At 41.3% G+C, this 23,125-nt stretch overlaps 1 protein-coding gene across 1 annotated transcript in view; it reads right to left on the bottom strand.

Moving 5' to 3' along the window:
• Window positions 1-23,125, bottom strand: part of SLC23A2 (solute carrier family 23 member 2) — a 138,285-nt gene that overhangs the window by 26,673 nt on the left and 88,487 nt on the right. The window contains exons 6-8 of the mRNA XM_069547962.1: window positions 8,366-8,454; window positions 7,276-7,346; window positions 6,112-6,293 (exon numbers count right to left, since the gene is read on the bottom strand). Coding sequence (XP_069404063.1) covers window positions 6,112-6,293; window positions 7,276-7,346; window positions 8,366-8,454 — 342 coding nt within the window. The remainder of the gene's footprint in view (window positions 1-6,111; window positions 6,294-7,275; window positions 7,347-8,365; window positions 8,455-23,125) is intronic.

Consider the following 23,125-nt stretch of genomic DNA (forward strand, 5'->3'; position numbering starts at 1 on the left):
ACATTAGCCTTTCTTATGGAGTTTGCTGTATTTTCTCAGATACACTTAAAATTTAGTTTCAATGGTTTTTGATATGAGCTTTAAATTAATCAGTGGTAAAATCAGTCTTTCTCTTTTCCTATCTGCTTTATCTAACCTATTTAATATAGGTTTCCTTATAGCCCTTTCATGATTTTATTTTCTACATTTGAGTCTTTAATTCAACTGAAATGTAATTTGATATAAATCAGAAATCTAACTTTTTTCCAAACAATTATTTTCTACACAGTTCATTCTCCACTGATTTCAAACATCATATATTAAGTATTAATTGTTTTATTGGTCATGTTTCTATCCTTTCTGTTCTACTCTATTTGGAGAAGGAAATGGAAACCCACTCCAGTATTCTTGCCTGGAGAGTCCCATGGATGGAGGAGCTTGGTGGGCTACAGTGCACGGGTCGCAAAGAGTCGGACACGACTGAGCGACTTCTCTTTCACTTTTCCATCCTTTCTGTTCTACTCTATCAATATCTACCCTGTCCCAGATCACAGTGTTAAGTCCTACAATGTGCTTTAATTATTGTTAAGGACAAGTCATCAAGCCCTTCTCCCTATTCTTGCATTGATCCATATTATTTTATTTTGTCTTCTTTATTGGCTAGCATATTCAGAACTTTAAATGATTCTGATAATAAACATTCTTATCTCAGTTTATGATTACAGCAGGCAGTCTAATTTAAGTCTTTCACCATTAATGTATGTTGTTGTTCAGTTACTAAGTCATGTCCAACTCTCTGCAAACCCATGGACTATATCACCCAAGGTTTCCCTGTCCTTCAGTATCTGCCAGAGTTTGCTCAAACTGATGTCCATTGAGTCGATGATGCCATCCAACCATCTCATCCTGTGTCACTCCCTTCTTCTCCTGCCCTCCATCTTTCCCAGCATGAGTCTTTTCCAATTTGTCAGTTCTTCGCATCAGGTGGCCAAAGTATTGGAGCTTCAGCTTCAACCCTTCCAATGAATAGTCAGGGTTGATTTCCTTTAGGATTGACTGGTTTGATCACCTTGCTGTTCAAGAGGCTCTGAAAAGTCTTCTCTAGCACCACAGTTCAAAAGCATCAATTCTTCAGCACTCAGCCTTCTTTATGGTCCAACTCTCACATCCATACATGAGCACTGGAAAACCATAGATTTGACTATACAGACCTCTATCAGCAAAGTGATGTCTCTGCTTTTTAATCCACCATCTAAGTTTGTTATAGCTTTTCTTCCAAGAAGCAAGCATCTTTTAATTTTATGGCAGCAGTCATCAACCACAGTAATACTGGAGTTCAAGAAAATAAAATCTGTCACTGCTTCCACTTTTCCCCCATCTATCTGCCATGAAGTGATGGCATCAGATGCCATGATCTTAATTTTTTTAATGTCGAGTTTTAAGTCTGCTTTTTCACTCTCATCAAGAGGCTCTTTAGTTTCTCTTCATTTTCTGCCAGTAGAGTGGTATCATCTGCATATCTGAGGTTGCTGATATTTCCGGTTCTCTGGAAATCTTGATTACAGCTTGTGAGTCATCCAGCCCAGCATTTTGAATGATGTACTCTGCATATAAGTTAAATAAGCAGAGTGACAATTTACAGGCTTGATGTATTTCCCAATTTTGAACCAATCCATTGTTCCATGTCCAGTTTTAAATGTTGCTTCTTGACCTCCATACAGGTTTCTCAGGAAGCAAGTAAGGTGTATGGGGCATTTAAAAATCATATTTATCACTGCTAACAGTCTGCAGTTGAAACATAGGTTCAATTTTTAAAAATCATCACCATGTTTTTTAAATAAAAAACATAGTGGATTTTCATAAAATTAAAATTTCTAATATTTAATCATCCTTGAGTTCCTGAAATGATAAATACACTGCCCTTTTACTGTATTATCTGTAGCAGCATTTTCCCAAACCATGTTCCAAGGAACATTCTTTTCAGATGTTTATAGATATAGCACTTAAAAAATTAAGTATGTGCAGAGCTGTATAGTAAGGCCCTTTTAAGACACTGTATCAAGCCTTTTAAGACACTGAGTTTTAGAGGCTACTACCTGAACAGATTTCCTTAGGGTTTTATACAACCCTAGGAAGGAAAAACTTGGTCCAGGATCTCCCTTCTGCATTAGCTCTGTCACAATTTGCCATTAAGATAAAACTGTTAAGTTTCCCTTCTTTTTCAAAGCTCCAGTACAGATTAAACAGTAGAGGAATTCTCTCTTCCTTGGAGATGTAATATACTCAATGCCTAACCAGTAGAGCACATCCTTTAGGAATGAAAGTCCTTCCACAACATCCTTGACTTTTCTTCCCATGGTCAAGGGTGTGGTCACACCTCCCCCGCCTCCCCTAACTTATTCACAATGCTCTTACTGAATATCCCTGCTCTGGAACAGATAGTGAGCCAAGTACTAGCAGTGCCGTGGTGATTAATATAGAGCTGAGGTCCTGCCCTCACAGAGCTAACATCCAAGCACAAAAGAAGAGCTCTGGAAAATAAAAAACAGGACAGAAAAAAAAAAAAAAACCCTCAAGAGAAGGAGTCACAGATAAAGCTGAGGAAAAGTCCTAGGAACAGAGGGAAAAAACAAAGAGATGAAAAACAGATGAGGAAAGTAAGAGGACAACTTTGGGAGGACCAACATCCTAGAAGTTCTAGAAAAAGAGAGATAAGCAGGGATGGAAGTGGGGGGGCATCTGTGAAATAATTCAAGATTATTTCCCATGAACACCCAAGATTGCAAAGTAAAACCGCCCGGAGTGCCAAGCCTGAGATGTAAACAGACCACCAAAGAGTAGCAGGCAAGGTTTCAGACATCGTGATGACAGGAAGACCTAAAAGATTCTAGAATCCAGCAAGAACTGGGGACAGAAGAGAAAGTCTTGAAGAGATAATGATTAAGCATTTTATAGGACTGACAATGCACAGTAAGGGAGAAAAAAATAAACCGGAGACCAGGTTCGAAGTGATGGCTGAGTGCTGTGGCAATGATGACCAAGGATAGAATCAGGACTTTTTTCTGGAGGTAGGAGAGAGTGATGGGTTGTGCATGGTGAATGAGGAAGTGAAGAAAAAAGGATCACTGCAGGGCTCTGGCTTAGGCACCTGTGCTACCACTGCACCTGCGGCTGTGCTACTGCAAGGATGACCTCAGAAGGAAATGGTTTAAGGGGAAGGAGGGAGTCAGAAGCTGGAGTTTTCTTCCTTTACTTTAACGTCTGAGGTGTCTTGTGTAACAGCAAATGGACAGAAGTCAGGGGTTCGATCTGAAAGTCTTGAGTTTAGAGGTCCACGTTACAGGTTCATGTGGAGCCCACCAGCAAAATGCATGTCTGCTGATGCCATGAACTCGATGAGATACCCCAGAGGAAGAGAATGGAGATAGGAGGAGGCCCAGGACCAAGTTCTAAGGAGCCCCAACATCCAGAGGTCTGGGGGAGAAGGGGTCAGTTTTGATTATTTACCAAAAAAGCAGCTGGAAAACCACCTATTATATATATATATATACACATATATATAATATATATACATACATATATAATACATATATATATAATACATATATATATATATATATAAACCTAGATCTATAAGTCTTATCACTGCTTTGTGTGTGCATTCCCTTCTTACCTTAATTAGCCCTGCCCGAAGTCTGTCTATATGTTTGCCATTTTCCAAAAAACAAGCTTTGGCACGCATCACTTCTATTTGTTTCCTATTTTTTATTTTGTTGTTCAGTTGCTCAGTTGTGTCTGACTCTTTGCATCTCCATGGAATGCAGCATGCCATGCCTCCCTATCCCTCATCATCTCCCAGAGTTTGCTCAAACTCACGTCCACTGAGTCGATGATGCCATCCAACCAGCTCATCCTCTGTCGTCCCCTTCTCCTCCTGCCTTCAATCTTTCCCAGCATCAGGGCCTTTTCCAATGAGCCAGCTCTTCTTATCAGGTGACCAAAGTGTTGGACCTTCAGCTTCAGCGTCATTCTTCCAAATAATATTCAGGGTTGACTTCCTTTAGGATCTCCTACAGTCCAAGGGGCTCTCAAGCGTCTTCTCCAGCACCATAGTTCAAAAGCATCAGTTCTTCAGCATTCAGCCTTTTTTTTATGTCTAGCTCCCACATCTGTTCATGACTACTGGAAAAACCATAGTTTTGATTATACAGACCTTTGTAGGCAAAGTAACATCTCTGCTTTTTAAAAAGCAGGGTGATTTTAAATAAGCCTCGACGTACTGCTTTCCCAATTTTGAACCAGTCCATTTTTCCATGTCCAGTTCTAACTGTTGCTTCTTGATCTGCAAACAGGTTTTGCAGGAGGCAGGTAGCCGGTAAGGAGGTCTGGTATTTCCGTCTCTTTAATAATTTTCCATAGTTTGTTGTGATCTACACGGTCAAGGACTTTAACATATTCAATGAAGCAGGTATTTTCCGGAATTCTCTAACTTTTCCTATGACCCAGTGGATGCTGGCAATTTGATCTCTGGTTCCTCTGCCTTTTCTAAATCCAGCTTGTACATCTGGAAGCTCTCAGTTCACATACCATTAAAGACTAGGTTGAAGGATCTTAAGCATTACTTTGCTAGCATATTTTTTTATCTCTACCAATGTTTTCCCCTGCTTTAACTGTGCTCATTTTTCATCCTGTTTTTCTCATTTCTGAAGATAAGCTCTTCATTTTTATTTGACTCTTCTTGAGAACTGACTGTTCAATAAGTGTGAAACTAGTCCTGTTATCATCATTTTCTAAATTGTTGTCAATTGTAAAGTTTGGAGTTCTTTTCTGAGTTATTTATAATGGTATTCTCTTGCTTCTAAGTGGTTTGGGGGTTTTGTTATTGGTACCTAAAGTTTACAGCAAGACAGTAAACACAATTTCTCCTTTTTGGAACCTACTGCATTTCACTGAGTGAACATTCTCACGTGCCTTCAACCCACCCATCCTGATATGGAAATATTGACAACCTTTGCTGCAATGAGAAAACTAAGAACAAAACTGGATATTTTCTTATACTTTAATTTATAATGATATATGGATTACAATTATGTAAGGATTCACTTTATTTGTGAACCACATTCTAACACAGAGAGTCAGAATTAAGTGTTACGGATTAAGTTCAAGTCAGACTATTTGGGTTTTGAAAAGCACCCTGGCTAACTGTGTGACCCTGAAAAACTAACACTGCATCTTTGTCCCTGGATTTCTTTACTTGTTAAATAGGGATAACACTGGTACCTACCTTAGTTTATAATATATACAACCAGAGTTATGTAAAGCATGATATGTAGGCTCAATAAGTACTGTTTTTCATTGAATAATTACAGAAGTTTTCACAAAACAAAAAAATTAGAAATCCTCTTGTGTTACTTATTTTTCAAGAAATCTGACTGCTAAAATTCTAGAGTCTTAGAATCATTTCCTATGAGGTGGTCAACTCTTACATATGCTCTACAGAGATATGCAGAGACTGTGGGTTCTATCTGTGGTACGCAGAAAGCTGTGGCTCTTAACAATCAATCTTATAAAGTTCTGAATGTCTTTACTGGCATTACAGAAAAAAGGGATAAGTGACATATTTAATTCACTTCAAGTACTGTGCGAAAGGACTGGCACCGACCAGCAGGACTTTGGCAGAAATGACAGCTTTGTGACAGGTATGCAGAGCTGTCTGACCTGAAAGCCACATCACCCTTGATGCCAACACTGCAGGTCACAGCTCTGTCTCCTGCCAGTCTGGAAGTATTTTTGAGTCTCATTTAAAGGATTCAGCTTCTTGGTATTTCAATTTCCATGTATGAGACTCCAAAAGTCAAGAGTTAATGGCACCACCATCTTACTCCTTTCTCAAAGTTTAAAACCTTACAACCCTCCCAATCTTTAGGATACCTCGACTGCATGGCACTTTAATAATTCCCCGGCATGAAACAAACTATCAGACTAATCTTACATATCTCCTAATGTCTGTATACATGTTCAAAACATTCAAAGAAGCTGTCCCTCAGTGCTGGGAAGGAAGGAGAAGCTGCCCCTCAGTGCTGGGAAGGAAGATTTTTTCTGCCCACTCCTAAGTGGTCTTGGAACACTTACAGCATGGCGATGCCCCAGTGCTTCCCTGCTCTCTCTCCTGCTGCCTGGAAACCAGAGAGGCCAATGAGGGCTACCGTGGGTGTGATGGTCAGGGGCCCGATGTATTTCAGCAGAGCCCCAGGCAGGCCTAGGAGGCCGATGACCACTTCTATCAATGAGGACATGATGATGGCTCCCTGGATCTGGAGCAAGAGAGGACACAGACGTAAGAGCAAGCTGCTTATAAATCACACACTCTAAATGTCACCTGCAACCACAACTGATAATTCTGTAAGGTATCAAGCTATTATAAAATAGGCATGACATAGCTGAGAAATTCCTGGGAAACCCTAAAGATACCAGTGGGTATGACTGGGACCTACCAAACCTAAGTATGACCCAACTGATGTAAGAGTATTACCAAAATGGGCACTGGACACAAAATCAGTTTGCCTATTCCACTGACCAAGACAGATGTAACTAACTGTCTTATCATTCCCATTTAAGACACGACATTCAAAACAAGCCTCAAAGGTACAATGCAGTACAAAGATTCTTGACTTTAAGAAGTAAGCTCCTGTAAGACATTTAAAAGGTAGTGTTACTGACAAAAATTCTAAAGGTGTATTTCTTTTGTACAGAATGGTCATATCTGTGTTAATTCTGAACTAATGGTGAATGGTTTTACACATTCTGGAAGATCTGGATAAAATGTCAGTCATTCTTTGTATCTAAGGACTCCCATACCCTATTCTATTCAAATGCACTGAAGCAGACAAATGGCTTTAATTCCTTCAACCAACACAGACAAACGCTGAGGCAAGAATAAATAGTTTTGCAACCTATCAACTCTGTGGCTCCCTCCAAAGGGAGTCTTGTCCCTCAGCTGGTTACGCTGGAGAGTGTAAGCAGACAGGTCTGTGGTGGCATAGGAGAGGAGGAAGAGAAAGAAGGACAGAAAAGAGGGCAAGAAACAATACTGTCTGGTGTCACAAAGCATTTCTACATGCTTTATTTTATAGCAATGTCATCTAAATTGAATTTCACAGCACAAATGAACATATCAGTAGCTGGAAAAAAAAAAAAAGAGCTTAGTGTAAGCAACTGCAATATACTGGGCATGACCAACACTGAAAATAAGAAGAAACACAAAGAAGCCGTAAGTAGACAATGCTCATCATTTACCTCGCGTATTCGGGGATACCAGATGTGTTCTGTGTGTAACAGCTCTGTTGTTCCATTGGCAATCGAAACATCTTGAAAACAAAAACAAAGACAAAATTTTTCTTGGAGTGACACTGATGTTTGACGGGACATATTCATTTTACTCTTGTAAAGAAGAATTTCCTCCCTGTTCTAAGTATATCTGCATAAATACCCAACCCTAAAATTCAAGTTACAACAGTACAGCATATCATACTGAAAGGTGGATTCCCTATCACTAATATAACCAAATTTATTCACCAACAAGAGCTCCTGGTTTCTCAGAAGCTGACTGAACTGATGATACACACTGCTAGTTCCAGTCTCATACAAAGACCAACCTTTGCAAGCAGCTCATTGAAATGACCAACAGCAAGGTTGCCTGACTGAGGTTTTAAAAACCTAGATAAAACTGAGGCCCTTTTTCTGTTCCTAAATCAAATCTGTGGTCACAAAGTAACTCCTAGGAGCAAGGAAGGAAATAAGGGCTAGAAAATTCTGCTCCTAGAACCTAAAAATTTAACAGTATTTTGAGAGTACAACAGGTCTGTCTGCTTTCCTCAAATCCCCTATCTGATCTCTTCCTGACCTTAAGGGTTATTTAAGGATCTTTGCAATCACTATGAGAAGGACAGCAGGTGGAATGAAAGTTATTTGCAGAAAACCAAAGCAGCCAGATCCTTAAAAAGCAAAGATGTTTCAGAGAAAGGATGCTGATGCAGCAAAGAGAGTGACTACTGGTGGTTCATAAAATCCACTGAAAGAAAGAGGCAGAAAAACAGCACAAATATTTTTCTATTCTGTTTCCATATTTATCAATTTCATTAGCACAGAGGAATGAGGTCCTTTCCTGGTCCGTCCTTGCTCTAGGGGTAGGGATGAATGAGTGGATACAGAGAGAGACAGAAAAACGATCCACAGATTGGAGTATTCTAAGCTGTTTTGTTGGTTGTGTGTTCTGTGCCTGATTCCAGAAAGGATTTATCACTGCTGGGGGCAGCACATCCAGGCCTCCCTTCTATCACCTGCATTAAAGGACCCCAATGACATATGTGGAAATAACTGCAATTACCTGTGGTGTTACATTTCCATTTATCTAAAGACAGGATGGCTCGAGCAGGGGCCAGAAATGCAAAAGCACTGGCCTGAAACAGGGGTAACCTAAAAGAAACGAGACCAAAACCATGATCACGGCATCAGGAACTACCGAGGTAGTTCACTATTTGACAGCTTAACAGTCTTTTCCACAGACAAACAGCACATGAGTAAATGCAGGCACACCTGGAAAAAAAGCCCCAGTCTGCAAAGATATCCTCGGCCATGCAGCCAGGGACGCTGGCTTCTCCGTTCTCCCCTCCTAATGCTCTCTCCCCAGGGAGCCCCAGGGTAGGTTCTAGGGGAGCTCTGTAGTCAGTGCCAGCACCCCAACACCAGCCCCTGACATTACCACCTTTCCCCTTGGTGGGGGGAACGCAGGCATTTGGGTGTCTCTGTCCTGCTGAGCTTGCGAGCTCCTTATTAAACACCAATGTACCTCCTCTATTTTACCATCCTCCTCCCTTTCAAATTCTTATTGGTTATCATGGGAGAAAACCTATCTCCCCCTGTCGTTCCATTTTGTAAGTCAAAAACTGCCATGAATCACTGGGGATAAGCATTAAGATTACGTTAGTTGTCTATCTATTGAGAAAATGGAAAACTGTAAGTTACAAACCAACAGTAGATAAAATATTCTGTTTAATCATAAAAAATACTCAAAAAAAGCACTTGTACCCTTATTTCTAAAGGACCCAGAAAACTTGTAGATTCTTTTAAATATCCTGCCTACATTGTCAAACTAAATGCAGAGATCCTCAGATACCATCATTCAATTACATTCTAGATAATTCATATTGATTTTATGAACACTGGTGCCACTCAAATTCAAAAGATTTTGTTCTTTATTATTAGAGTATAATAGAGTATTTTCCACTGGAGTTGTATTAAAGTGGTTCTAATGGGCTAACACAGGAACTCAATCATTATCGTTAACATTATTTTGAGGATAAAATATGAAACTAGCCCTTTGGTTTGCAGGGTTTGGAACTTTCAGATATCTAGATCATTCTTAAAATACTCCTAAGCAGCCTTGAATCAGTGTCCTGGCCAGTAGGATAGGAACCCAGCCAGGCTCTCCTCTGAGCTGACAGTTCGTCCTCGCCCTGAGTGACATAGTAACTGGATTGAGAAACAGTGCCTCTGGCTGAAGGACATAGAACCGCTTTACAAATACAGAGCTGGTACACACTATTCTGAGGTAGCTGAGGCTCTTCCCCCATACAATCACCTAAACTTCAGATCCCTGGGCTCTCCAAGCAGACGGGACTGTCTGCTCTTTTATTCTGTACTGATGACTGGAAATGAAACAAATTAAACTGTGCTTTTCTTTACACGAGGAGTTGGAAAACCACCTGTTTTTATGAGTAAAGTTTCACTGGGACACAGCCACTACCCTTACTCATTCAGGAGCTGTCTGCGCCTACTTTTATGCTTCAATGGGTAGAGCTGAATAGTTACAACAGGGAACACAAAGCCTAAAATATTCACTGGTTAACACACTACAGAAAAAATAAAATTGCTAACCTTGACTACAGGGAAAGTATATCTTAAATATGTGAAGATACCCCAAAAATGTAGAATTTATTTTTTAGTAGACATTTTAGAAGTTAATAAATAGTGTTAACTAGATGTCATTAAGCTGAGCGACTTCACTTTCACTTTTCACTTTCATGCATTGGAGAAGGAAATGGCAACCCACTCCAGTGTTCTTGCCTGGAGAATCCCAGGGACGGGGGAGCCTGGTGGGCTGCCGTCTATGGGGTCGCTCAGAGTTGGACACGACTGAAGTGACTCAGCAGCAGTAGCAGATGTCATTAAGAAAATCTGAGCAGATTTTGTAGCCCCAGGAGAGAAAAAGAACCTAACAAGCCCCACACAAGTTCTTACTTTGTTCAAAACTCTGCTGGAAGTGCCTCATTTCTTCTTGAGCATCCAGGTGACCTGAATCCATTTCCCAGTCTAGTCTCTCACCCATCATGTCACACACTTGCACTCCAGGCAAGTAGTCTATGTTCTTACCTCCGAGCCTTTGCTTATCTCTTCAGTTATCAATTCATTTCTAAAGCTCCATTTCTATTCAATATTTAAAGGACACAGAAAATACCATCTCCTCCAGGAACTATTCTTGGCTCTACTAAGGATCTATAATGCACTCCCCTACTTAGGACATTCTGGCCATGATTTCTACAAGTTACTCCCCAAGTTGCCGGGGAACTGCTTCATGATTCCCTGGGGTGGGGTGGGGGGCGGCGCTGGTTAAAAATGAACATTTCTTCATCTCACTCAGTCCAAGTTAATCAGAGTCTCAGGTGGAGTCTCTGAATCTGCATTTTGAATAATTACTTCTGGGTGAGGCTGATGCACTAGGCAACGAAGACAACCTATGCCAGATGAAGGGATTTATCATTTTGGTCTCTTGATAAACACTTCCTGGGTGTCTGCTTGACACAGGCACACCCCTGGGCCCTTTAGGGGTTTCTGTTGTGTGAAAGAGATTATCTAACATGGATATACATGAAGGGCAGTGAGGGAGACGGTGCAAGATGCCACGGGAGTCTATTATCTTATTAAAGGACAAGAAGTACTTCGGCCCATAAGCAAGAGGTTAATAATCCAGGCAGAGGAGAGCAGATGCAAATGAGAGCCACAAAGCAGACCCAGAAATCCTTAAAGAATTGCAGATACTTTACTGTGGGTGGGAACTGGTATGGTGAAGGTCAGAGGGGATCAAAGAGCAAATGCCTTGCAATCTTCTTGTAAACAAGAGGAAAACTAGTGAAGAACCTTGCTCTGAAAGGATCACTTCTGGGGGGAAAACGCAAAAGTTGACCTTAACTCCAAAACTATTCTCAAGGCATTCCAAGAGGCTGTGACATAGCTCTGGTTAGCGGTCCTTGTTTCACTGACTCCGCCCAGCCTGTGGTGGCCGTTCAGATGACCAGCCTGCTCATGTCAGGTTTCGGCCTCTACAGCTCCCTTCACAGCACTGAAGCCTCTGTGTTGAAGAGCTCCCTACTGCTAACCTGCTCATCTCCCCAAGGGGGTGGTATCGCCCTGACAGTAGGAACTGAGCCTGCTTACCCATCACTGGACCCCCAGACTAACTTTCGCTTAGTAATTAATGAATTAAAGGTGTTATTGACAAATGTCTTTCGAGAGGAATTTTATTAGACTAGAAATAAGAGGTTATGTCTTTCTGCCATGTTGATTTTAACTGCAAATTTGGGGGAGAAATTTGTTAAGATTAAAGGCACTGGGTAGAGAGAGTAGAGTGTTGAATGTGCATGGATTTTCAAGATAAAATCAGGTAACTCTCCCATGCCCCAGAGGCTGGCAGTCCTCCACGGTGCCATCAAGGAAAAGGTATCAAAAAGTTTAAAAGGAAACAGTCCCACAAGCAGCACCAAGAAGGGATGAAATGCATCTGCCTAGAATTAAACCATTTAATGAAAATGAATAAAGCAAACACATAATTCAACAGCCCAGAGAATATACTCTGTGCCTGGCTTCCTCCATCTACCAAGAAAGTAATCAAGTTGGTAACAAAAACTTTCATCACCAAGTAAACATTTACTTGAATCTAAACTGCAGCACAACTGCAAGTTTGGCCTTAAGAAAAGCAAAATACAATGTCTCAGAGAACATTCTTTTCTTAATTGGAAATATTTCCGTACTGTTTACTACACCTACATGTATGTATGTATCTGCTGGACTGCTGAAAAGGAGCTTGTGGGCTTGCAGTCCTCTACCCAAACACTTCAGCAGGCATCTCTTAAGAATAAATAAATCCTCCCACATCATTGCCCCCTGCCCCGTAATCACACCCAAGGGGACATGAATTTTAATAACAAGGCCTAATAGTTAGGCCATACTTAAATTCTCCAAATTCTTTTAAGACTTTTTTTTAATGTGGACCATTTTTTAAGTCTTTACTGAATTTGTTGCAATACTGCTTCTGTTTTACATTTTTTGGATTTTTTTGGCCAAAGGCATGTGGGACCTTTGATCCAGTCAGGGATCAAACTTGCACCCATTGCATCAGAAGGTGAAATCTGTCACTAGACCATCACAGAAGTCCTTAATTGTTTATAAAAGTGCTTATATCCAATCACAGTTTCTACACTGCAGCTGGTTATCGTGCGTCATATTTAGAGTCAGGCTAAACATTTTTGGCAAAGACTGTTCAGGTGTCATATCTTCTCTGGTAGCTCAGCTGGTAAAGAATCGCCTGCAATGCAGGAGAGCCCGGTTCGATTCCTGGGTGGTGAAGATCACCTGGAGAAGGGATAGACTCCCAGTTTGATTCCTGGGTGGGGAAGATCCACTAGAGAAATGGATAGGCTACCCACTCCAGTATTCTTGGACTTCCTTGGTGGCTCAGCTGGTAAAGAATCTGCCTGCAATGCACAAGACCTCGGTTTGATCCCTGGGTTGGGAAGATCCCCTGGAGAAGGGAACGGCTACCCACTCCAGTATTGCAGCCTGGAGAATTCCATGGACTGTATAGTCCATGGGGTCACAAAGAGTCGGACATGACTGAGCGACCTTCACTTTCAAATACTTTTGGCAAAGACTGCTCAGGTGTCATACCTTTCTTATAGCATCACATCAGGAGGCCTGTCAGGCTGTCCCAGGAGGTAAGAAAACTTGGTCAGGGTAGTGACTACTGGAACTCTCCATTTTAAAAGTACCTCTTCCTTTTGTAATGAATAAATTATCTATAAGGTGATTCTTAAATTGTACAATTATATTCTCACTAGCTTATTAACATTCTTACAGTGTGGCTTAAAAAGTATAATTTTAATTTTATCATTCCATTGATATTAATTAGTGTCCTTTTGGTTTTTGTTTGATTGTTTTTAAATGCTTTTATTTATTTGGCTGTGCCAGGTCTTAGGTACAGCATGTGGGATCTAGTTCCCTGACCAGGGATTGGACCCAGACCCCCTGCATTAGGAGCTCGGAGTTTTAGCCACTGGACCACCAGGGAGGTCCCTTAGTGTCCTTTTGTAAAGAGCTTTTCTTTTTGTCCAAAAAGAAAATATCATCATAAACACATGGACTCATTTTTTATTCAGTTTAATAACACACTTCCATGACTATTCCTTTTAATATAAACTGTCCCAAATTTGCCCAAAGCACCACAGTTCCAGAATTATACCAATGTCACTACTAACAAGACTACTAAGTTTAAGGCTGAAGCTGAAACTCCAATACTTTGGCCACCTGATGCGAAGAGCTGATTCATTTGAAAAGACCTTGATGCTGGGAAAGATTGAAGGCAGGAGGAGAAGGGGACGACAGAGGATGAGATGGCTGGATGGCATCACCGACTCAACGAACATGAGTTTGGGTAGACTCTGGGAGTTGGTGATGGACAGGGAGGCCTGGCATGCTGCGGTTCATGGGGTCGCAAAGAGTCAGACAGGACTGAGCAACTGAACCAAAGTGAAAGTTTAAGGTTTCCCTTTTTTTTTTTTCCCTTTAGAATATATTTCATTCAGAGTGTGCAAAGTACTATGTTCTAAAGTCTATGAATTAATTCTTTTCCCATGTGACCAGCAATTTGTCATAGGTTCACTTGTTTCTATTTGTATTCAATTTTAGAATTTGTCTTTCTTCATCTTTTTAGAGTTTATATTTTGAACATGTTGAATATTTTATAGTTTTAAAATAAAACCATAAAATATATGGTCATTCCCATTCCTATCACCTCCACCCTCCAAATCTCACTTATTATTAACCATTTTTATTAATTTCTAACTTATCCTTATTTCTTCAAACATACACACTGTTTTACAACTTGCTTTTTCCAATATATCCTTACAACTTACTCTATACCAGTTCAAGAAGATCTTCTTTATTCTTTCTCAGAGCTGCATTCACTGTGATGTATGATAGTCTCCTACATATGGACATATAAGTTGTGTTAACTATTTTGTCATTACAAATTACACAGCAATAAAAAAACTTTCTGCATTTATTTTGCATTTGTGGGAGCATATCTGCAGGGTAAATTTCTAGAAGTAGGACTGTTAGATTGAATGGTAAACACATATGTGCACTCAATACTGTTAATGCCCTTCCTCATAGGCACTGAACTATTTTCATTCCTGACAGCAGCACGTAACAGTGGCTGTTCTCCTACAGTTTTTCCATCAGAGGGGCTTGTTAAAATTATTTTTGTTAATCTGACAAGACAAATTGTGTCTTAGGGTAGATTTTGTTTCTGAAAAAGTAAAAGTGTCAGTTAGTCATGTCCAGCTCTTTGAAACCCCATGGACTGGAGCCCACCAGACTCCTCTGTTCATGGAATTCTCCAGGGAAGAATATTGGAGTGGGTAGCCATTCCCTTCTCCAAGGAATCTTCCCAACCCAGGGATCGAACTTAGGTCTCCTGTATTGCAGGCTGATTCTATACTGTCTGAGCCACACACTCCTGAGAGCAATGTATAACAATGCCCGTTCTCTCAGTTTTGCCATCAGAGTGGCTTGTCAAAATTATTTTTTGTCAATTGACAAAGGAGACAAATGGTGTCTCAGAGTAGATTTAGTTCGTACTTTTATTATAAAGTCAATTTGATCCTTTCCTATGATGAAGGGCCATCATATAGCTTTTTTGAGAATTGTCTATTTGTGTCTTTTGCTTTTTCTATATATATATTTTTAACTTTGTTAAGAGTTCTTTGTATTAGACACATTAGTTCAATGTATTAGACACATTGTTGTTTAGTTGCTAAATTGTGTCCAACTCTTTTGTGACCCCATGGACTGTAGCCTGCCAGCCTCCTCTGTCCATGGGATTTACCAGGCAAGAATACTGGATTGGGTTGCCATTTCTTTCTCCACGGGGATCTTCTTGACCCAGGGATTGAACCTGAGTCTCCTGCATTGGCAGGCAGATTCTTTGCCACTGAGCCATCTGGGAAGCCCCAATTACAGATATTAGAACTTACCTGTATTACAAATATTTCCCCCAGTTTGCCATTTTAAAATATTTTTTACAATGCAAAGCTTAAAATTTTTAAACAGTTAATGGCATTATATTTTCATCCTTTTATTGATTCTTGAGTTTGAGTCCTATTTTAAAACTCTTTCCCTACTCAAGTTATAAAGGAATTCACCCTGGTTTTATTCTAATAGTTATATGGTTTCACATTTCTTGCATTTGGATTTCTAATCCATTTTGAGTTGATTCAAAGAAAACTCTTAACTAAAGGCAAGTCTAACGTTTATCTTCATGTCCATGATATTCTGGTCTTACATGTAAATATCAAAAGTATATGAATTAGCTCAGTTAACACTTTCAGTTAGACACACTCCTGGGGGACCTCAACAGAAACCAGTCAACTGGCTATTCTCCCAGCAGGAGGCTTTGTCCAGACAGAGCACAGGAATTTAGGGGGCCTGGCTGGGTCCAATTTTGATAACCTCTTTTTCAAGCATGATAGTATTAACTATTTTAAGTCAAAAGTTTATTACATAACTATCTAGTCAGTCACAGAGAAGCATGAGGGAATTCTTTGATGTGGACAATGCTGTGGTGGTAATTAAGTGACTGTACACATGAATAAAAATTCATCTAACTATGCACAGGAAAAAAGGCAAATTTTACTCTATGTCAATTACCCTTCAATAGATTGACTTAAAAAATTTTTTTTGTCTATACAGTGTCTTTCTTGGAGGAGAAATGGGGTGGATGATTCCTTAAAATACTAGTTATGTCAAATAGTTACAAAAACCACAAAATTATAAAAGAAAAAGAAAAGAGCTTCACTCTGGGTATTTGACGAGAAGCTCTATCTGTGGCTCAGCTGCTCCTGGTGCAGCTTTTGTCAGGCAGTCCACCTGCCTGAAAAGGAAGGATAAAAGGGAGAGTCAGTGGGCCATGAGGAAGAGTACATGCATTTTAGAACACGTGGAAACATAAGGGGTAAGTGAGATGTGACAGTCAAAGAAAAAAAGATTATGGGGAATCTTTATTTATTTATTTTTAATTTTTTATTTTTACTTTATATGGGGAATCTTTAACCCCACATATAAGGGGACTTAGTCTCCTAGTCATCTGATGCATCAGAAATATTAGCAGAGAAACAACATGCTAACTGAAGGGGGAGCCCACTCAGAAAAGCTAGAGTTGAAGGAGTTCACCAGTGGTTGTGTGGCCAAGGAGCACACTCAACCCCTGCCGTGTCATCAAGCACTAGCTGCTCCATTTGGTGTTCCAGACTTGGTGCCCCAAGGCAGGTGCACCCTTATCTGCCTCACCTGCACACCCTTCTGAGGGGCCACTAAAATAATAAGCACCAACAGGCAAGAGTGGACAGGTGCCAGATATTATCTTATTTGATGCTTACTAACAACTTTAATACTACTACCATTTTAGAGAGGAGAGAAGGGACTTTGAGACCAGTCAACTAGCCAAAGCCACACAGCTGAGGACTTCCCTGGTGATCCAGGGGTTAAGAATCCATCTTCCAATGCAGAGCATGTGGGTTTGAATCCTGGTTGGGTAACTAAGATCCCACATACCACAGAGCAACTAAGCCCGCTTGCTGTAACTACAGAAGCGCACCCGCCACAACAAAATATCCTGTGTTCCGAAATGAAGAGCCCGTATGCCGCAACAAAGCCCCAAGGCAGCGAAACAAATAAATGTTTTTAAAAAGCTAGACAGCTGGTAAACAGTGGAATGGGAGTGATGTCACCTCTGAAGCCAAAGCCCCACTACATAGCTGGTGAGGGGAGCCACGCAAAGCTCCCCTCTTTCTCCAAGGTAGTGACCTCCAGTTTTTCACTGATGCCCATGTTTTTAATATACCACCTAAAATTTTTTGAGTTAAATAGTATATATATATATATATATATATATATATAAATTTTTTTTTTTTTTACACATGGAGACAGGAAAAACCTACAACTTGCTATTAAGAACCTACTTAACATGATACACTCACTATCATCTATACAGTAATGATGGCAAAAATGTTCATTTGGAATCAACCGTGCCTTTGGCCCCATCTCCCAGTTTAGAATTGTGGAACAAATCAAATACCACCCCCAGGAACACAATTAGACATATTCAGACCATGGGATGTTCAACAAGACAACTGCCCTGGACTCTTTAAAAAGAGGACCATGTATTTTGATTTTTAAATTCTACCTATAAGTAGAAACATATAATATTTGTCTTCCTCTATCTGACTTATTTACTTAGTATAACATGCTCTAGGTTCATGCATGTTGTCACAAATAGTAAGGTTTCATTCTTTTTTATAGATGAGTAGTATTCCATTGTGTGTATATATATATAAACCACATCTTCATCCATTCATCTATCAATGAACACATAAAAATCAAAATAAATGAACAAACATAACAAAACAAAAATAGATTCATAGATACAGAAAAAACTGGTGATCATTAGAGGTAGAGGGTGGAGGGGATGAGTAAAGATGTGAAGGAGTTAAAGAAGTATAAACTTCCAGTTATAGAATAAATGTCACCTAGGATGCACTATACAGCAGGAGTCAATAAATAAAATAATCACAATTTTATAGTCAATAAAAACTGTAATAGTTTTGTATGGTGACAAATGGTAACTAGACTTATTGTGGCAATCATTTTTTAATGTATAGAAATATCAACTCTGAACTGACACAGTGTTATAGGTCAAACAGACTTCAATTTAAAACAAAAAGGTTGACATCTTCCACTATGATAGTGTATTTCTCTATTTCTTTTTATAGTTCTATTAGTTCTTGATTTCTATATCTTGAGCATTGTTGTTATGTTTATGTATGGTTAGAATTATTACGTATCTTCCTGCCAAATAAAACCTTTAATCATTACGTAAAAAAAAGTGGATCATGTGGAAGAAAAATGTATCAGACCACAGAAACACAACAAATGCACCATACAAACTTAACTGGATCCTGGTTCAGAGAGGTGGCCAGGATAGCCATAACAGATATTTTAGGGACAACTAGGGTAATTAGACATAGATTGAGTATTAGATGATATGACTCAAATTTATCAGGTGTGGTAAATAGTTACACGAGAGACCCTCATCTCTAGGAGAGTATTTAGGAGTGAGCCATCACCATGCTGCCTTCAACACTCAATTAATTCAAAAAGCTGCATATATACCCCAGCAGAAATACATATACAGAGAAAGAATGTGAGGGAAATCCCAGTCTCCCATACCCCAATCTAAGCACTGCATCTCTCCATTCTTCTAAATATTAACAACAGTTAAGAGTTCAAAGCCTCTGACTTGAGATCTTGAAGTATCCTGGAGCCACCCCCTAGTTAGTGAGCACACAGTATGTACCAGCATTGGAACCCAAGGAGGTGAAAAACAGGGGACCTCAGGACAGACAACTCTGTTAGAGGTCAGGCTGCTGTGCTAGCTACTGTCTTAGCCAAAACCCTACCTTTTCTCAGCCAAAGGAAAGTTCTGTGACTCTCCAGCAGGCCTGTTATAGCCAGGAGAGGTTCTCAAGGAAAGGGCCTCTCAGCCTGCAATATTGTCTTTTTCTGGAAAGCTGACAGAAAGGACTCCAAGAGGAACCTAGAACAAAAGACTGGATGTGGTCCCCAAACACAGCACCTGCACACCTTAGGGAAGGTCAGAAATGGTCAGCATGATGTGCAAAGGGCAGAGTCCATCCCAGAGGGCTCTCCTTCATCCCCAGCTATGCACTAACACCTGCAGTCAAGGGCAGGGACTCTGGGAAGCTCAGAGCTGCTACCCAGGCTTGGTCTCTGATGGAAAAGACAATGGCAGCCAAAGTGATGCATTGACTGAGTCCTCCCCAAAGCCAGGGAGGCATGGCTGCTGCGGGCTGGTTAACACCTGGGTTGGGAGACTCTGACTCTTGCCCCCACTCATAGGATTTTAAAGGCTTTGCACTAATTCCTACAAAGACCTCAAGGGGGAAGGTGGATTGAAATCAACCAGAATGAGAACTGCTGAAACCTTACTCAAGGGCACTGAGCAATAAAGACCTTGTTAAAAGCCAAGTGCAGGGGACCAAAGTCAAAGGAAAGAAGGAAGAAGGAAAAGGCTGGATGGAAGGAAGGGGATGAAAGAAGCAGCTGTAACAGAAACATCCCATCCCCAACAGGCAGAGGCTCTGGGAAGCACTGAAGCCATAGAAGTCACACAACTGGGGCTGAGACACATGATCTCCATTCCAAAACAAGTCATGATCTCTGGAGGAAAGGAAACCACGTTCATGCCAGGGGAGACGTTCAGGGAAGGAAGGAGGGTCTGCAGCACGTGCTGCATCAGACACATTTTCTGTGGCCTTAGCCAGCCCAGCTCATGGAAAACAGACCTCCAAAGAAGTATTTTTGACATAGTATCATAAAGCTGGCACTGCAAGCTCATGGTTCAGGTTTGTAAAGGCACACCTCTGTTTCACTCTCACTTTTTCTGTATCACTGTTGGTTATTTTTATGCAATGAAACAACTTTCCAGAAACAGCAGGCCACTCTTCAGCACACCCATGTGAAATGTGGAGCAAGGATGACCTGGCCAGAGCCCAGAGAATGGAAATGGTTACACTTCCTTCCCCTGCTCTAGACCTGCAATTATGGTTTTGGCTTCCTCACAATAAAGGCCCTATCCCTCAGAGGCATGGGCCATCACTAGTCTCTAGGTCCCATATACCCATGACATTCAGTGCAGGGGAGTTCTGGGTACTACACGGGAGTCAGGCAAACACACAAAGAAACAGACAGAACTCAGACACACACGGCAAACCACTCAGTTAGAAAAGTCTGAAAATCTGCCCTAGAAATGACAATAGCTGAACATGAAAACCTTTTTCTTCTGCAACTCTCCACCTAAGGAAATGAGTGTGAACTGCTAACACCAACAAACATGCAGAGGCCACCTGCAATCCTTAAGGCTGTGATACTGGGAATAAATTCCACTCTCGGCCACGTCAGCCTTTCTTTTGCGCTGTCCCACCCTGTATTTCCAACGCCCCAACTGCTTTATCTGTTTGTTTGATTCTCTTGTGTTCAGAAAGTAAATGCACAAGTCTGTAAACATGACAATTTAAAATCGACGATGAGGGTCTATGTCAGTAAGCAGCAGAATTAGAAGGTTTTCCATATTATTCATACTCTTGTCACTTTTCAAATGTATTTTAGAAAGAAGCATATAATATAATAATCTACAAACACACAATGACGGCAAATGTCATCCACAGGACACCTTAGGAAGAGCCTCCTATTATTTTCACAAAAGCAAACTGGGAGCTGGAGAGGTCTTCTGTCCAGAGTTATAACACTGCATAGGTCTCTCTAACTCCTCATATGCACTCATTTTACTCCCCCATGTGCGAACGGCAAAGAAACCATCATTTGCCATGTGGCATGAGCTAACGCTTTATTGGGCACTGTAGATTCTGACTGTCCATGGGATTACAGTTTTATCATTACAATGGTCAACAACTTGATTTTAACCAACACTGGCAGTGCTGCTGCTCTGACTCTGCTGAATAGACATCCCTGGAATAGACTCAGGGATGCTTAACCCTGACCCGTTCTGAGTACAAGTACTGGGTGTCTGAGTACCAGGGGTGGGTCCCCACTCTACTGAGGTCTGAGTGTCAACCTTGGTCTGCTGGAAATACTAGGGGAGTGTGGTATCTGGCCATTCTTGAGATATCTGCTCTTCTTTTACAAAAGCCACAGGAGACCTGGGGGCAAGAATCTGAGAGGTGATTCAGCTGGAAGGGGTAGCCCTGCCTCTTCAGGCACAGTGAAACAAGGGGAAGTTGGGAAAAGAGGAGTTAAGAGTTTTAACAGAAAAGGGTGAAGGACAGGGAGATGCAGGGGGTGGGGGAGATGAGATACTGCAAACAAATAGGGAACATGGGATACAGCAAACAAACAACCTCAGAGGTGGTGACCAATTAAGTAGGGAGGGAAATGCCTCTCATACACCTCATCATCTGGGCTTGCCTTCACACAGCAGGCCCTCAAATATATGCTGGACAAAACTTAAAAGAATGTATCAACAACAGCTTGTGGCTTTGAGGAGTTGGAAACCAAGCTACTAAGTGCCTTCTCACTTTTTCCCTACTAGATGGGAACTTCGAGGCAAGGATCCCAGGCAAGAAAAAGGTGCTGCTGTGTTAGCACAAAGAGGGAAGTAGAGTCAGGTGTAGCCTTCTTGATATGAGACCAGGGCAGAGCTGTACCTGGTACCTGCCATACCACAGTAAACACGTCTTTCATTTCCTCTTCAAGTCAACCAACAATTCTCAACTAGAGACACTGCCTAAATTTATAGATGATTTGTGCTACAAGTTCTCTGATGAGCTAGCTGTTTAGAAAATAAGTATTTCCCCAGAGAACCAGTTCCCCATGTACAAGGTAAGGCCCTTGAGTCAGCCAATAAAAACTTTCTAAACCACCCTGGCTTTGAAACACAAAATCTTGAATGCTATAACAAAAGAATGAAAGATACTGTCAGCCAAGTTTAACTACCTGAGCACTAAAAAATTTAATCAAGTCCTCTCTGGAGTGTCCAAATACATCTCCTTCCCCTAACAGGTCAGTAACACGCTGCCTCTCCCTCAGGGGTCCCCTAAGATGACCCTCCTGTCTGAGGTAAGGGATCTGCTCAGCATGGTGGCTTCAGGCAGTCCTGCAGGAGCTGGGGATTTGAGAACCCCAGGAGCTGGCCAGCCCTTTCAGCCTTCCTTCCGTCATCAGACCTGCTATGGAGCTGTCATAGTCCTTATGAGGACATTGCTTAAGCTGCCAACCAGAATGCCCTAACACTGTCCTTCCCATATTCTCCTGTCCCCTGTAAGTGAAGGTTGTTCTGAGGATTCTGACTCACTGAATACAGTCCATGATTACCAGGCTGCCTTCATTGCCCTCTGAGTTTGCTCCCACTTCCCTAGCAGGGCCTCTGTGTTTGCTCCCACTTCCCTAGCAGGGAGAGACATAACTTATACATTTACTCTGCTGTCCTTGCCCTGAGGTTAGTCCTGTGGCCACAGGCTCCACCCCTTGGGCAACATCCTAGGGTAAAGGAAAAGGCTGAATGTGAAGAGGGTGGAAGAAGGGGATGGGAGGGGACAAAGCAAGACTGCAGGAGAAGGTAAAAGAAGACAGTTCTTTTCCTTCCTATGCCAGCTCCATATCCATGTAAGCTGGGGCCTGGGGATGCAAAGTGCACTTTGCACTTTGAGGAAACACAATTCAGCAAGAAAAGACAAAACAAAAAAGGACAAAGTGGAATAAGAGTCACATTAGAAGAACATACACAAGACGCATGTGTGGGAATTCAGAGAGAACAACGGAGGCATTGGGAAGTCAAGGGTGCTTCAGAGAGAAGAGGAACAAGCCAAGACTGGAAGGCTGCATGGGAGCACAAGCACAGGGAAGACAGCACAGTGGGCTTGAGGAGGAGCTCATTTCTTGGGGAGTGCACGGAAGGAGACTGCAGGGCGCAGGGACATACCTGGAAGGGCGGTGGGACAGAGAACAAGGAGATGCCCACAGGGTGGGCACATCCCAGTTTTTAAACAGGGAGTAGGGCTGTAGCCTCCTAGCACCCAGGAAGATGCAAACATTGAAAAAATGACACCAGGGTGGCACACAGAGCGGGGCAGAGAGTAGCCTTGGAGGCAGGGAAACCAACTGGAAACCTAGCAGAACACAGTCCAGGTCTGAACTTCAGGAATTGGGGAAAGTGACAGAG

This window comes from Ovis canadensis, chromosome 13 (assembly GCF_042477335.2).
Source record: "Ovis canadensis isolate MfBH-ARS-UI-01 breed Bighorn chromosome 13, ARS-UI_OviCan_v2, whole genome shotgun sequence".
Classification (NCBI taxonomy): Eukaryota; Metazoa; Chordata; class Mammalia; order Artiodactyla; family Bovidae; genus Ovis; species Ovis canadensis.